Source organism: Podarcis pityusensis (assembly GCF_964106645.2).
Source record: "Podarcis pityusensis genome assembly, chromosome: 11".
NCBI lineage: Eukaryota > Metazoa > Chordata > Lepidosauria > Squamata > Lacertidae > Podarcis > Podarcis pityusensis.
In genome coordinates this window covers 8,312,021-8,328,646 of record NC_138036.1, presented here as the reverse complement: position 1 = coordinate 8,328,646, position 16,626 = coordinate 8,312,021, and the positions used below count along the sequence as shown (strand labels likewise).

The 16,626-nt window shown below is 45.5% G+C and overlaps 1 protein-coding gene across 2 annotated transcripts in view; it reads right to left on the bottom strand.

Annotated features, from left to right (window-relative positions):
• Positions 1–6,749, bottom strand: part of LOC308458687 (urea transporter 1-like) — a 35,829-nt gene extending 29,080 nt beyond the window's left edge. Inside the window, exons 1-2 of one of the 2 annotated variants that reach the window (XM_080973567.1) lie at positions 6,301–6,749; positions 82–214 (exon numbers count right to left, since the gene is read on the bottom strand). In XM_080973567.1, coding sequence (XP_080829693.1) covers positions 82–214; positions 6,301–6,447 — 280 coding nt within the window. In that variant the 5' untranslated portion in view covers positions 6,448–6,749. Of the gene's footprint in view, positions 1–81; positions 215–1,067; positions 1,281–6,300 lie in introns of those variants that run through there. The other variant, XM_080973566.1, reaches the window with a different exon arrangement.
• Between the last annotated feature and the right edge of the window lie 9,877 nt (positions 6,750–16,626).

Below are 16,626 nucleotides of genomic sequence, written 5' to 3'. Positions count from 1 at the left end.
ACTCAAGCAAAGGTCTCCAGGTTCAAAAGCAATATTGCATCATTCTGGTTCTCATCGGTGCATCATCTGCTATGTGCTTACCTTTCAGCCAGTCTCCCAACGCCTTCATGTCCCCCGTGATGTAGCTCAGGGCTCTGCAGATTTTCCCTGTCTGGGGTTGCATTTTGCTAGACTTTTCTCCGGTGTCTTCCATTTCCATTACGGTGTTCAGACCCTGCCGGGAACAAAAGCGACAATACATAGGACCTCACACTGTGATCATGAATATCTCCCAAGTTGATGTGCTCCTCCTGTCAGAAGTCCAGGTTCCCAGAAGCGTGGCTAATTAAAAAAGAGGATTTGTTGCAAAAAACCCAAACAAACAGATAGCTCTGAACGACTCTAACAAAGCTTCTGACCAATATCGTTACTCAAGATGACCCTTCTAAAGAGTCCTTCCGGGATCTACAAAAGATATTGAACTTACGACTTTTACGTCTCTTGTTTTGCTTCCGGTCTAACAACCCTCCCATTTGCCGGCTTTTGGGACTGATTGGCTTGCTCCAACCTCTTCCTGTTCCAACAAACTATCTCCTTGCCTGTTTGTGCCTAACCGATCTTCCAGAGAGCTTTGGCTGTGCTCCAGCCTGCTCTCAGTCATTCCCTTTGCAACTGGCATTCCAGTGCCCATGGGAGTTGCACTGGCTACTGTTCAGCCTGCTGCAGATCTAACTCTCTCTGTTCTGCAGCAGGCTGTGGAGTTTCACTAGCAGCTGGCTCATTCCTGACACCTCCTTTTCCATGTTAGGACTAGAAGCAATTCAGAGAAAAGCCGGCCAGGGAGAAGCAGCTGGTCCAAATGTACTCCAGTGAAATCCACAGGGACAGCCAACATCATGCCCTCCCAAGTCCCGTCAGCCTCAGCCAGCAAGACCAATGACCAGCAATGACAGGAGTCGTGGTCCAACTAATTCTGCCGGAACATGAAAAACAAAAGGGGTTCAGGAATAATCAGATCCACCCAGTAGGCCTTCCACCAAGCTGACCTCTGATGCTGTAGATGCTGGCCATGTCCAAAGTATGCCTACCTGGCCTTGCAGCCTCTCCAGTAGTGGCATGCTTTGAGAGGGGTCGTGGGCATAAGCTGGGCAGCGCTGGCTCTTAAATTCAGAGTCATAAGGCTTGTGTCCATCTGGGGATGTGTTTGTTGGGACTAGAATGGCGGAGTGCCCGGAAATGTCGGCGAGAGAACATCCATCCATTTCTCCCTAGCATGGCATGTGTGATAAAGGGCAGGGAGAAGGAAGTCAGTAAATGAACCCATTCTCTGCCTTGGCAAGAAGTTTATTGTTTTATAGGTGCCTGGTCGGGTGCCCTCATACTGCTCTTGTTTGATCATATCTCTCGTGACTACTGTGCTGGTCTTTGTTGAATGAGACACACAATGCAGGTGGAATGTCATCTTTTGTTGGTCTCGCTCCGCAAGTGGAGGTTTTGCATTTCCAACACAACTGCTGAAAGGCTCTCTGCTGTAGTGGTTGGTGGGACAATGGTGCTTACCTGACTTCCCGGCAGCAGAGTCCCTGCTGCTTTTTGGGAGGGAGAGTGGAAGGAGCAAGGCAGCAGGGAGGTCAGTGCTGTGCAATTGTGCAGGCAGAGTGTTCCTGCTGGTGCGTTTCCACAGCATCAATGTCACCACCACCTGCCCCTTCTCACTTCCCTTTGGTAAGCAGCAGAGACTCCACTGCCAGGAGGTTAGGTAAGTGCTGTCATCCTACCCCACCATTCGCTACTGGTTCTCCAGAATTTTTGTGTACGGAGCCCCCGGTCGTTTGATGGACTATTGATCTGTACACCACTAATCTGCTGCCACCAACCAGGTTCTTCCCGGTAAAACACTTAGTCTTAGTCGGGTTCTCAAGTTAACAACGAAGATTGTAGTTTATTGCAAACACAACTACAGTGCTACCTCGGGTTGCATACACTTCAGGTTACAGACGATTCAGGTTACAGACTCCGCTAACCCAGAAATAGTACTTCAGGTTAAGAACAATTTCAGGTTAAGAACAGACCTCTGGAACAAATTAAGTACTTAACCTGAGGTACCACTGTAAAATTAAAATGCATTCAAAATGCTGTTACCCTTTACCCTCTTAGTCTTATTTTATCCTGTCTCTAACTCACTCTAACTCTTCTACCTCCCTTCACACAAGAACCAACTGCACTTTCTTATTCTCACAAATGTTCTTAGGGGGAAATGCCTTCACAGAAAATCCAGCACTTCTCTTTCTGTTCCCTGAAAAGCAGAAATGATCAGAGGGAAACCCAACATGTGCAGAGTGCCTTTCCCCCAAGCCTTGAACAGAAACTAGTAACCACTTGCAGAGTCAAGACAGAGGACTGAGAACGTGCTTTTGGAAAGAACGTGGTGTACAGATCGCGCTTTGCAGTTTACCTAGGTATGCTTTGCTGCTAAGGTTAGGAGTACATTTTCACCTGGGTAAGGGAACTTTCTTTCTTTGCCTGCGATGTGTGTTGACTGACTCAACGGAGCTGTTTGGTTTACCCAAGAGCAAAGTTTACATTTGTTCGCTCCTCTTTTCTCTTTTTGGCACACTGGTGTTTTGAACTGTGCCCCCTTCCACCAAGGCTCTCAGGTCCCCTCACCCCCTTAAGTGCCCACAGGACTGAAATGTTGGAAAGGCTCCAGGGGGAACAAAGGGGTTACTACAGCGCAGAGCTATAGCAACTCTCTAGAAGCCTGTAGCTTTATTACTGCACTGGTTCTGACAGATTGACAAAAAGCAATAAAAAGAAAAATGTTTCACATGCAGTTGTAAAGATATGGCGAAATAATATTATGCAGGAGGAAAGTCCTTGCTACTTCTCAGATCACAGGCCTGATTCTGACAGGATCTCCTCAGTTTGAGCACAGAATTGTAAATTGAACCCAATCCCCCCGATGCAAGGCAGAATCACCCCCAGATTATCTTGCTCATCAGGCCACACAGTTAGGAGTCACAGGCAGCAGTTACGAGTTACCAGCCTCTACAGCCACAGCAGGTGCTGTGATTCTCCAATGGTTTGACTTCACCCTGAGAGGTGCACTCCATTGTCTCTCAAGACAGACGGAAGCCAACAACTTGGGAGTGGGGGCTGAAGTACATTCTGAAGGTGGGAGTGCAAAATTCAGCAATGTTTCCCTTGACTTATTGGGCTAGCAACCCCCTATTCTGTTTTATTATATTATATTATATTATAATTTTATTTACACCCTGCTTTTCAGACACACAGCAACATAAAATCTCAAGGCTTAAAAACAACAACGCAGAACAAGAACCAAATGGAGGGGTGCCTATTTCTTCTCCCGGAAGGTTGCTTTGAATTGCAGTGTAACATCAATCCTGGAGTACTAAAAACATTGTCAAGAAGCTGTGTCTGTTGGGTGTGTGTGTCTTGTTGTTTCATTTTGTGTTCCAGCCTTCAAAATTCACCTTGAGCCCAAGCAATGAGCGGGAAATGCCTAATTTGCTTCCCAAATCTGAAATTTCATTTCCAAGTGAGATGGTTAGTGAGAGTTGGGTTTTATAACCCGTTATGGAAGTGAGAGCTGGACCATAAAGAAGGCTGATCACCGAAGAATGGATGCTTTTGAACTATGGTGCCGGAGGAGACTCTTGAGAGAAGACTCTTGAGAGACTCTTGAGAGCCTGGAGAAGAGGAGGTTAAGGGGTGATATGATAGCCATGTTCAAATATATAAAAGGATGTCACATAGAGGAGGGAGAAAGGTTGTTTTCTGCTGCTCCAGAGAAGCGGACACGGAGCAATGGATTCAAACTACAAGAAAGAAGATTCCACCTAAACATTAGGAAGAACTTCCTGACAGTAAGAGCTGTTCGACAGTGGAATTTGCTGCCAAGGAGTGTGGTGGAGTCTCCTTCTTTGGAGGTCTTTAAGCAGAGGCTTGACAACCATATGTCAGGAGTGCTCTGATGGTGTTTCCTGCTTGGCAGGGGGTTGGACTCGATGGCCCTTGTGGTCTCTTCCAACTCTATGATTCTATGAGTCCCATGGACTGCAAGAAGATCAAACCTATCTATTCTGAAGGAAATCAGCCCTGAGTGCTCACTGGAAGGACAGATCCTGAAGCTGAGACTCCAATACTTTGGCCACCTCATGAGAAGAGAAGACTCCCTGGAAAAGACCCTGATGTTGGGAAAGATGGAGGGCACAAGGAGAAGGGGACGACAGAGGACGAGATGGTTGGATAGTGTTCTCGAAGCTACCAGCATGAGTTTGACCAAACTGCGGGAGGCAGTGGAAGACAGGAGTGCCTGGCGTGCTCTGGTCCATGGGGTCACGAAGAGTCGGACACGACTAAACGACTAAACAACAACAACAAATCTAGGGTTGTGGAGAAGTGACAACCAAGTTTGGTAATACAGGGCCAGCTGTACTATTAGGCAGACTGAGGAAGCTGATTTTGGGTGTTATGAAAAGGCCACAAATTCATTATGATCAGTGTTGGCATTGCCAGTGAGAGACACACTTCTGGGATCTTCTGCTTCAGCTGCCAAAATAACTCGGCCGGGGTTCATATTCTGCATCCTGGTTTGTGGGGGCTGGAGGTGGGCAGGATCCTTAAATTTCTGCACTTGATGCAGAAAAATGTCTTGAGCTCACTCTGGTTTGAGTCAAGCTGCTGAACTCATCATCTACCAAGAAAGCCCATTTCTGGGAAGCAGATCTCTGAACTATCTCCATATGAATTACGTTCCTCATGGATTTGCTGCTTTTAATCTTCTAGTAGGGAGCTTTTTAAGTAGCTAGATGCCCAGAGGGCACAGACCAACACCAGTTTGCTGATATCCATTAAACATCTATCCCACTAGCCCAAGAAATTTGACAATTAGTTCCACACCTCTTGACAAGTCAATAATCCGTTTCTGCTACTAGGATGAACCTCCCAATTTTGTCAGCACGAATGTCTTCGAAACAAGCAAACTGCCCATCGGTAAGGATTAAGCATGAATAAAAAGCACAAGGCGGTTCAGCTTCCAGAGACTCGTCTTAATTTCAAAGTACTGTACTTGCTGTCTGTTCCTGCCTCTTATCTCTTCCTGCTGGTTGTAGTTTGTCGGGGACGCTTTTAACAGACAGCAAGAAGCCAGATAAGCAAGATGCGCAGAGTCAGCCAGAACATGTTTACTCAGAAATAGATCCCACTGAGCTCAATGGGGGTTTACTCCCAAGTCAGTGTGCCTAGGATTGCAGTCACAGTCAGTCTGATGGTGGGACACCATAAAGCAACAAAAACACCTGCCACAAGTGGTTGTTGTAGAATTAGGATTGATTTACAGTGCAAGCCTATATGCATATCCTTGAGTTTTACGCAGAGTAGACGCATTGAAATGAGTGGAGCTAACTTCATTATGTTCATTCAATTCAACGAGTGCTCTGAGTAAAGTTTGCAACCAATTGAATTTAATGGGCCTTACTCCTAGGTAAGGATGTGTGAATCTTTCAGTTCTGGTTTCTCATTTTTCCAACCTTGCATCCAGTTCTCCACATTTTCATGGCAATTCATAATTTTTTTAAAAAAAGTTCTCATGAAAATTCATTAGCGCTTCTGTTCAGATTTCTGCATGCACATTTTTTTGTTGGCTGCTTCCCTTATAGTACACATTTTCACAAAGCAATTTCCCCATATGCAATGCATTATTGCACGCTATTTTCATTAATCAATGCCTGATTAGGCAGACCTTGCCCTAGCACATGCATTGGGTAAACGCTGCATTGCAAAATTCAGAGAAGGGCAGCTCTTGAAGGACAGCTACGTTTTGCTTCGCCCCTTGTTTCGAAAAAGTGCAAAGCATATTGAATTTCACCACAATCTCTACTGCCAAGTAAGTGGGCATATAGGGTTGCAGCCTGAGCCTGCCCTGGCGCATCTTAACTCATGTGTCCCACTGAATGACTGCCTAACTATGCGCATCCTTAGGAGTTGCACAGTTGCATTCTAGCTCAATTTATTTCCTTCTGGATTGTTGAAAAAGAAAAAAAAACCTTTTCCAGCAAGGTGTGTAGAATCAGATACTTCAGAGAGCCCCAAACCAGGAACGTGCACTGTTAGGGTGACGAGATGCAGGGGAAAAAGGGGGGGGGATTTCTACAGCAAACATATACCTGTTGAAATCCCCCCTTTGGAATCCAACTGCTAAAAAGTGCAAGGATCTTATTCTCTTCTGAATCTGACCAGGCCAGGCACCCTAGAATTCCCACACTGCCTTAAACAAGCAAAGAAGTCATCTCATCTTACCTTGAGCAGCTGCCTGGCCAGGAAGCCTCCTTCTCTGCCAAGTTTTATCGCTTTGCAGAGAGCGTGCAGAGACAGCGATAGTGGGAGGGTGCCTGCATTGCATTGCTTTATATAGCCCACAGCAACTCCAAGCACACCATAAGTCATCCTGGCAGCCTTTCTCCTCCCATTCCACACATACACCTGGCTCTCTCCCAGGTGGTCTTAGGAGGAGAGTTTTTTGCTTTCTTCCCCTCCTCTTGGTGTTTTGACCAAGTCGCTTGGAACGACAAAGCATGCATCCCATTTTCTTCTTGATGTTTCCTTGCTTTCCCCTGTCTTTCCCCCCTCTGTGCACCTACTTTTCTCTCCAGCAAAGGAAGATTCACACACACACACACACACACACACACACACACACACACACATTCTCTCTCTCTCTCTCTCTCTCTCTCTCTCTCTCTCTCTCTCTCCCTCCCTCTCTCGGAGAGCTAAGTACTTTCAGGGAGGGCTTAAAACTGTGCCTGGATCGCACCTGCTAGATTTCTTTGAGTGGAAGGAACAAAATTTGCCATACCACATAATGGGGGAGAGACCAAGGAGGGTGGTCAGCCCTTTAATATTACAGTGGTACCTCAGGTTACAGACACTTCAGGTTACAGACTCCGCTAACCCAGAAATAGTACCTTGGGTTAAGAACTTTGATTCAGGATGAGAACAGAAATAGCGCGGCAGCAGCGGGAGGCCCCATTAGCTAAAGTGGTACCTCAGGCTAAGAACAGTTTCAGGTTAAGAACAGACCTCCAGAACAAATTAAGTTCTTAACCCAAGGTACCACTGTATTTGAAACTCCTGCTCTGGAAGGTAGGACTCGAACCAATGGCTTCAAGTTACAAGAAAGAGATTCTGACCACAGATCAGGAAAAACTTTCTGACTGTAAGACCTGTTTGACAATGGAACGGTCTCCCTCTGAAGGTTGTGGACTCTTCATCCTTGGAGGTTTCTAAGGAGAGTCTGGATGGCCATCTGCCATGGATGCTTGAGCTGAGATTCCTGCATTGCAGGGGTTGGACTAGATGAACCTTGGTGTCCCTTCTACGATTCTACAATTTATCAAAAGCTTCACAAACAAAGCATTGTCTTCCAAGACATGTGCATGTACAGATGTTAAGTCTTGCATGGCGCCACAGTGGGGAAACTGTGGCTCTCTGGTTGTGGCTGAAGTACGGTTCCCCTCACCCCTGGCTATTGGCCATGCTGGCCGGGGCCAATGGGAGTTGTAGTTCATTGGCGTTTGCAGGACTGCAGGATATGCATTCCTGCTATATAGCCCATCGGGGGCAGACTGCTGGTCTTCCACCAGGCAGCATTTCCTCTGTAGATTTTGGTCCCAATACGACTTCCTGTGCTCTCATCTTTTGGGTGTGTTCCACTATGGCAGGGGTCAGCAAACTTTTTCAGCAGGGGGCCGGTCCACTGTCCCTCAGACCTTGTGGGGGGCCGGACTATATTTTGAAAAAAATATATGAACGAATTCCTATGCCCCACAAATAACCCAGAGATGCATTTTCAATAAAAGCACACATTCTACTCATATAAAAAAACCCTGATTTCCAGACCGTCCGCGGGCCGGATTTAGAAGGCGATTGGGCTGGATCCGGCCCATGGGCCTTAGTTTGCCTTCCCATGCACTATGGTGCCAAGTATAAGGTTACCAGATTTTTTTCAATGAATCTGGGGACACTTTTCAACTTCAATGGATTTTGTATGGGGACTGATTTGTAAATCCAGGGACTGTCCCCTAACCCCAGGAAACAGGGACATCTGGTAACTTTGGCCAAGTAGACCAACGAGGCATGTTATGTCACAGAACATTGGCATTACCCTGGAGAGCTTGTTAATCCTCTTTACGGCAGACAGTAAATTCTTTCGTCTCCCCAGCTCTGTATTTCTTGCTGTCCTTTCCTGTAAAACTTCCTTTCCTGTAAAACAAATGACCTATATTTGATGCAGGGAGGCCTACCATGGGGAGAGGCAATGCTGATGGGATTGCCGGCGTTTTGTGCGAGTCCAATTGACGCACGATGGTGGATATGTGGGTTCTTTTGGAGCTGGAAGAGGACAGAATGGGGGTGGAATGGGAAGGGTGGGGTTATGTGCGCTCTGCCGATGCATGTGGGGGCAGGAAATGGACCCCCGCATGCAAAATGATCTCCACCAGTAGAATATACCCTAAAATTTTCAGCTCTTTCAAAGTTGGGGTTCCCCTGTAGCCCAAACCTGAATTTAGGGACCCTGTTTCTTAATTTTTCCAAACCATATATTTGTTTGGCAGCAAGACTGCTCTTGTTATTCACCTATGGTCAGGCTGTAGCCCAATATTGGGTCCTGACCCAGAACTTCAAGACCGATGCTTTAATACAGGAGTGAGGAACTTTTGGCTCTCCAAATGTTGCTGAACTGCAACTCCCATCAGCCTCAGCAACCATGACCAGGGACCAGAAATGATGGAAGGTGCAGTTCAGCAATATTTGGAGGGCCAAAGGTTCGCCACTCCTGCTTTTATGAACCTACTCATTTATGCCTTGGATCAAAGGAGCTTCAAGGGATAGCGCAGTCAGTAGAACATGAGACTCTTAATCTCAGGTTTGTGGGTTCAAGTCCCAAATTGGGCGAAGGATTCCAACCTTGCAGGGGGTTGGGCCAGATGACCCTCATGGTCCCCCTCAACTTTACAATCCTATGATTTGATGATTCAAAGGAAGAGTTCAACAAATACAAGAATTACAATTCATCAAGAACTCAGTTGCCCTCACGTGTGGATTCTGGGACACAAGTGACTCCTGAAATAGCTCATATCATATATGCCCAAGGACAGAATGTTTTAATAGAATGTTTTGATTTGCTGTTCACAAGGGCATGAATAAAAAATTTACAGACGGCAATGAAACTAAGCAAACAATAACATTAGCATATTTGAACGTGTTGAGGGACAATAAAACCTTAATCAGTCTCCATATCAATATCCGTGAAGCTGACCTCCGCGCCAGCGAAGCCATTTCACAACGAAGCTGAACACTCAGAGGTGCGGGACAGGCAAAAGAAAATACTTCTGCAGACAACAAATAAAGAAATTTATGGAATTTGGTACCACAAGAAATGGTGACGGCCTCCAGCTCGGATGGCTTTGGAAGAGGATTAGACAGATTCATAGAGAAGACTGCCAGTGCCTACCAGCCACAACAGATATGTTCTAAGTTCCCCTGTTAGAGGCAGTATGCCTTTGAGTACTGCTTGCTGGGAATCGCAGGTGGGGAAAAGCGCTGTTGACCTCAGGTCCCGCTTGCTGGCTTTTCAGAGGCACCTGGTTGGCTGCTATGAGAATAGAATGCTGGTCTAGATAGGTCTTTCCAGCAGGGTAAGCAAGATGATCAAGCCTTATGAGGAGTGGTTGAAGTAGGACCCTGGCAGACATTTGCCCGACTGGCACGTTCTCTCCCTCCTGGTCTGGGAGCTTCAAAAGCTTCCTTCAGCCCGAACATCACAGCGACCGATGCCAACCAACATCGGCACACTTAGGGAGCCGCAGAGTTTGCACAGCTTGCATAACAGAACCCCAGCGACTCAGCATTTTGGCTAATCTACTTTATTTACATATAAATTCACACAGAGCACTGCAACATGGCTCCCTCTCTCTCTAGCATCAGACAGCAAAGAACAAAGGACAATAGTCCCACTTCACGGAACACAGTAACACAAACATCCTGTCTCCGTCACTTCCCACTCTGTGGAGTCAAAACATATACCGTCATGTGATAGACAACAATCCCATGACTGAAATCATGGAGCAGGAATTCTAACATGTTTAGCCTGGAAAAGAGGAGACTGAGAGGAGATACAAGAGTCATCTTCAAATATCTTAAGGGCTGCCTCATGGAAGAGGAAACAAACTTGTTTTCTTCTGCTCTGGAGGGTAGGACCTGAACCAATGGCTTCAAGTTACAAGAAATGAGATTCCATTTTAACATCAGGAAGAACTTTTTGACAGTCAGAGCTGTTCGACAATAGAATGGTCTGCCTTGAGAGGCAGTGGACTCTCCTTCCTTGGAGTTTTTAAAGCAGAGGTTGGATGGCCATCTGCCATGGATGCTTTAGCTGAGATTCCTGCATTGCAAGGGGTTGGACTAGATGACCCTTGGGGTCCCTTTCAACTCTACAATTTTATGAATCTGTGTCCTTGCACATTACAGTCGTACCTCTGCTTATGTATCCCTCTGGGATGCACCCGACCATAAGATGCACCTAGTTTTTAGAGGAGGAAAACAAGAAAAGCCAGCAAGAGCCGCAGACATGCTCACTAGGCACAGATCTTTAAAGATAGAGCGGCTCTTGCTGGCTTTTCTGGGAGGTGGGAGAAGGGACTGATGGGCTACCCTCCATCCCTTCTCCCACCTCCCTGAAAAGCCAGAGCAAGCTGCGCAGCTACCGCTGAAGCCAGCACAGCAAGAGGGAGAGCTGCACAGCGCCTCTTGTTTTGCTGTCTTCCCAGCGATGCAGGATGAGGGAAGGAAAGGGGCTCCGTAAGGGCTCCCTTCCGTTCCTCCCCCCACTTTGCTGGGAAGCCAGCAGAACAAGAGGCACTGCGCAGCTCTTGCTCTTGCTGTGCTGGCTTCAGCGAGAGCTGTGCGGCCTGCATTCTCTCCATAAGATGCACATACATATTTCCCCTTACTTTTTAGGAGGAAAAAAGCGTGTCTTATGGAGCAAAAAATACAGTACTTCCGGGTTTCGCCCCGTGCGCATGTGCAGAAGCACTCTGCACTTTGTGTGTGTGTGTGCAGAAGTGCTCCATCGCGCCACGTGTGTGCACAGAAGGGCGCCTCTAGTTATGAGGTTTTCGGAATGCGGCCGGGCCTCTGGAACAGATGCCATTCGTAACCGGAGGTACCACTGTATGTGGCAATGAACCCAGATGTACTATCAAGCATGTATAATCCAACAAGGAACTACAGCTTGCCCTGGTTCCCTAATAAATGTATTTGTAAAATACACATTATTATTATTATTATTATTATTATTATTATTATTATTATTGCTGCCTGTCCTTCACTCTAAGGTTCCAGTAAGGGCTGCAACGGTGGTGGACCTTAAGGTCTCAAATTTCAGCCACTTCCCCAGCAGGAACCTACATCTCCAAGCCAACATTTCAATGGCGGCAACATGGATGGAGGAACTTGCTTTAGAATGGAGGAACTTGACCTAGAAGCCTGTCCCTTTAAGATCTTCAATCTCTCCACAGGGGTGGTGGGGTGGTGGAGTTCAGCAAAGGAATGGAGCCTGGGAGGGTGATTTGACGCAGGGAACAGTAAAACATTCAGTTCCCTCTTGGACATCATTGGAGCCATTTTCTCATACAGAACTAATATTGCTTGATGATGGATTGTGGGCTCACCATCAAGGCCAGACCTATTTTTGTTATGGAATTGATTTGAGAGAGCCTCCCAATTAAACAGGAATTCAGGAGCAGGGGACTTCCTGGCAGTGACACCCCCAAACCATAAAGGGATTGGACGGTGGAAGTCCTCATCCGTAAATTGGTGTAACTGGAGTGAAAGTACCGTAGTTCCAAACTTGAACACGTGGACTTTCTCATTTTAGAAACTAATCATGAGTCCCATCAAGCCAGATGGCTCTGTGGCTGCAGATTAATTAACATGGAGCACAATGGTGTTATTGTTTTTGTGTGTGTCCTCTGAATGTTCCCTTGATCACATTATAGGTTGATCGCTCACTGCTCAGAAATTCCCCAATACCTTGAAATCTGCAGCTGTATTGGAAACCAAGGTAGCTGCTACTCCTTTCCCTCTTTCCCTTCCCACCCCAGTCTTTTTGACTGCGCCCATCACACCGGAAAATCAGGTGGTGGAAGGAGAAGGATGTAGGGTTGGAATTTGCAGAAGCAAGATGTAAAGATAGAAGGGGAATCTTTGGGTTGTTAGCCGGTAGTCCCTCTTGCACTGAACTGCATCATGTTGTTCCAGTCTGGCCCTACGATGGGGCAGAGTGAGGCGGCTGCCTTAGGTTGCACAAGCTCTAGGGCAGGCAGTGGTGATTAGATGGAGGACAGAGCTCTGTATACCATACTGTGGCCTGCCTGAAAACCCTGAAAGCTAGTCGGTTGCTCTTGGGTCCAGCGGGGGTCAAAATAAGATTCAACTGCTAGTAGATTTTGTATGTGAAATTTTGTGTGTGTGCATGTGTGTGTGTGTGATCTTTTTTCCTTGGGTACCAAAATCTCTTGGGTTGGCTTTGCTTGTGAAAATAATAACTCAATTGCTCCACGCCCGTCATTCTGCCCAGACACTGAGATCCAGCTCCGAGGGCCTTCTGGCGGTTCCCTCCCTGTGAGAAGCCAAGCTACAGGCAACCAGGCAGAGGGCCTTCTTGATAGTGGAGCCCGCCCTGTGGAACACCCTCCCATCAGATGTCAAAGAGATAAACAACTATCTGACCTTTGGAAGACATCTAAAGGCAGCCCTGTTTAGGGAAGTTTTTAATGACTGATGTTTTAATGTATTTTTTAATCTTTGTTGGAAGCTGCCCAGAGTGAAATAAATCATCATCATCACCACCATCATCTTTATTTCATGGATCAAACCTATCCATTCTTAAGGAAATCAGCCCTGAGTGCTCACTGGAAGTACAGATTGTGAAGCTGAGGCTCCAAGACTTTGGCCATCTCATGAGAAGAGAAGACTCCCTGGAAAAGACCCTGATGCTGGGAAAGATGGAGGGCACAAGGAGAAGGGGACGACAGAGGATGAGATGGTTGGACAGTGTTCTCGAAGATACCAGCATGAGTTTGACCAAACTGCGGGAGGCAGGGGAAGACAGGAGTGCCTGGTGTGCGCTGGTCAATGGGGTCACGAAGAGTCGGACACAACTAAACAACTAAACAACAACAACAACAAATTTCATGGACTGGTTGGATGCAGAGGAATGGTGGGAGGAACCAGCTGGAGAACCCCAAAGGAAAGAAGGCTCAGAACCTGGGGAGTGGTGGTGGGACAACAATGGGTGGTCAGAGGGAGAAGACTGGGAGGAGGTGTGGTGGTGGAAACTGAAGAGGTAACAGGGTTTAGTGAGCAGGGAGAGTCTGTGGCAGAGAGAAGTCCAGAAGCAGAAGCAGAAGCAGATGCAGGAGAGGAGATTTTTTAAAATGGCCAATGAAGGGATTATATAGCAGTACAGTGGTGCCCCGCAAGCCGAATGCCTCGCAAGACGAAAAACTCGCTAGGCGAAAGGGTTTTGCATTTTTTGAGTCGTTCCGCAAGACAAATTTCCCTATGGGCTTGCTTCGCAAGACGAAACGTCTTGCGAGTTCTTGCAAGTTTGTTTCCTTTTTCTTAAAGCCGCTAAGCCGCTAAGCTGTTAATAGCCGCTAAGCCGCTAAGCCGCTATTAGCCACTAAGCCGCTAAGCTGCTAATAGCCGTGCTTCGCAAGACGAAAAAACCGCAAGACGAAGAGACTCGCGGAACGGATTAATTTCGTCTTGCGAGGCACCACTCTAGGGATTTCTGTAACAATGGCCAAGCCATTTGTGAACCAGAGCCCTGCTGGTTTAAACTCAGACAAGGGAGCTCCTTTGTAGCAAAAGATACAATTAAACACTCACTAGCAGGGTTCGAGTAAGCACTTACAATTCAGAAAATAAGTATAAAAGTGCAGATGTAATAATTGAGATGATAATGATGAGTAAGACGTGATTTGGAAAATATGATATAAGATCTGGTATGCAATACTACTTAATTAAAGATTACAAAATTAAGGTAGAACAAAATAGGCAGGAGAAGTAATTATTTAAAGATCCAGAAGAGGAAGTTGAGGGAGGTCACGGGCATAGCTGTCAACTTTTCCCTTTTCTTGCGAGGAATCCTATTTGGAATAAGGGAATTTCCCTTAAAAAAAGGGAAAAGTTGACAGCTATGGTCATGGGAGAGGGGGTGGAGGGAGACTGGGATTTACATATTCCTTTTGTGATAATGATGATTATGTTGAATACAAAACTGCAAAATGTAATAAAAATTAGTTATATTTAAAAAGCTGCAATTAAACAGCAGGTAAAAAGAGTGTTCATGTCATTTGGACATCTGATTGCAGCTCATGATTTCAATGCCAAAGGACAGATCACCCAGATTTATGAAATATTAACAGAATTAGATACATGCAATCTAACAGGATTTCAGAAAAGGATTTTGGTTTTGATGTTGTTGTTGTTTAGTCATTTAGTCGTATCCGACTCTTCGTGACCCCATGGACCAGAGCACGCCAGGCACTTCTGTCTTCCACTGCCTCCCGCAGTTTGGTCAAACTCATGCTGGTGGCTTCGAGAACACTATCCAACCATCTCATCCTCTGTCGTCCCCTTCTCCTTGTGCCCTCCATCTTTCCCAACATCTCAGGGTTTCCCAACACTCAGGGCTGATTTCCTTCAGAATGGGTAGGTTTGATCTTCTTGCAGTCCATGGGACTCTCAAGAGTCTCCTCCAGCACCATAATTCAAAAACATCAATTCTTCGGTGATCAGCCTTCTTTATGGTCCAGCTTTCACTTCCATACGGACTCTATTAAGTAGGAAAGAATATGGAAGAAGGTGCCTATGACATCAGCCTCAGTAAAGATTCAAGAATCTACTCCTAAAATATTTTTTAAGTGGCATGGCACACTTTAAACCCAATCTGTCCCCCTCAAGTGCTGATGGTTTAAAAACACACAAAGCACTCCCAGTTATAGGTAGTTGGAATGTCACTCAGTTGCAGCTTTGGGGGAGATGATGTTTCCTAGAAATTAATTTAATAGCAAAATAATAATGGACTCCAGTTCCTTTGATTACTGGGAACGGGCCGCATTAAATATGGTCTGGGTAAAGAATTGTTTTAATATTTATTGTTAGCTGCCGGGATGGTTCTCTCAAGAAAATGAAAATAAATAAGTGTTTATGGTGTAGTCAAATTTGGTGCATAGCTATCGCTCAAAATTGAACTAAGATTTGAAGGTACACTTGAAGACAGGAAAAAGATTTGTTTTCAACTAAGTGGAAACAATGTCAAAATCAATGTTTCAATTCCTTCTCTGAAATATCCTTGGGAATTTTTTTTAGCATTTCAGCTTTAGGTGAGAATATCATAAGACCTTAAGGAAAATATCCTGTCATGTAAAAATAAGACAAATCTTTTTAAAAAAATGTTACCATCCACCAACATCAATAATATACTAATAGCTTTTCTAGGGACTGTGAGTTAAATGACCCAAATTTGCAATTTGTATGTGTGTATGTTTAACTTCTATTTCCATTCAATTGATTTGTCTTCCTTTATTCTTGTATGATTTTGAAATATGTGTTTTTGATTAAGTAAATAAAATTACCCCCCGCCCAGCTTTCTGGTGTATTATCTTATGTATGATCAGAAGAAAGACGCACAGAATTAAATTGGGATATTTACTCCCTGTTTACTCTTGAGTTCAAGATTGCTGAAGACTTTGTCTCTGGCTCCATCTGGTGGTTGAAGGGAAACTCACAAGCCATAGTAGCAAATCTTTTTCCACCTGATGCGTTTGAGAAGGGTGCCTTTGTAAATTCTGGTTTGGCAAATGTATCCCCTCCCCCCCCACTGCCAGTTCAGCTGTAACCCAACAGCTGTATTCTTGGAGTGTGAAACCCAGGCTGACAATTAACTAAACTTTACTCAGAGTAGACCCATTGAAATTACCGTATTTTTCGCTCTATAAGACGCACCAGACCACAAGACGCAACTAGTTTTTGGAGGAGGAAAACAAGAAAAACAATATTCTGAATCTCAGAATCCAGAACAGCAAGAGGGATCGCTGTGCAGTGAAAGCAGCAATCCCTCTTGCTGTTCTGGCTTCTGGGATAGCTGCGCAGCCTGCATTCGCTCCATAAGACGCACACACATTTCCCCTTACTTTTTAGGAGGGAAAAAGTGAGTCTTATAGAGCAAAAAATGCGGTAATTGCCCTAACTTAGTCCTCTCCATTTCAGCAGGTCTGCTTGCAGTAAAACTTAATTGCATCTCTGCTGGAAGAGTGTTCCTAAGGACCAGCAACACTTAATTCCTGGATGCCAGTTTAGGGAGAGGGTACCTTTTTGTGGTAGGAATAATAATAATAATAATAATAATAATAATAATAATAATGCTTTGTTATTTATACCCCGTCCATCTGGCTGGGCTTCACCAGCCACTCCGGGAGGCTCTCAACAGAACATTAAAATCATGATAAACGATCAAACGTTAACAACAGGGCTGCTTTCAGATGTCTTCTAAAA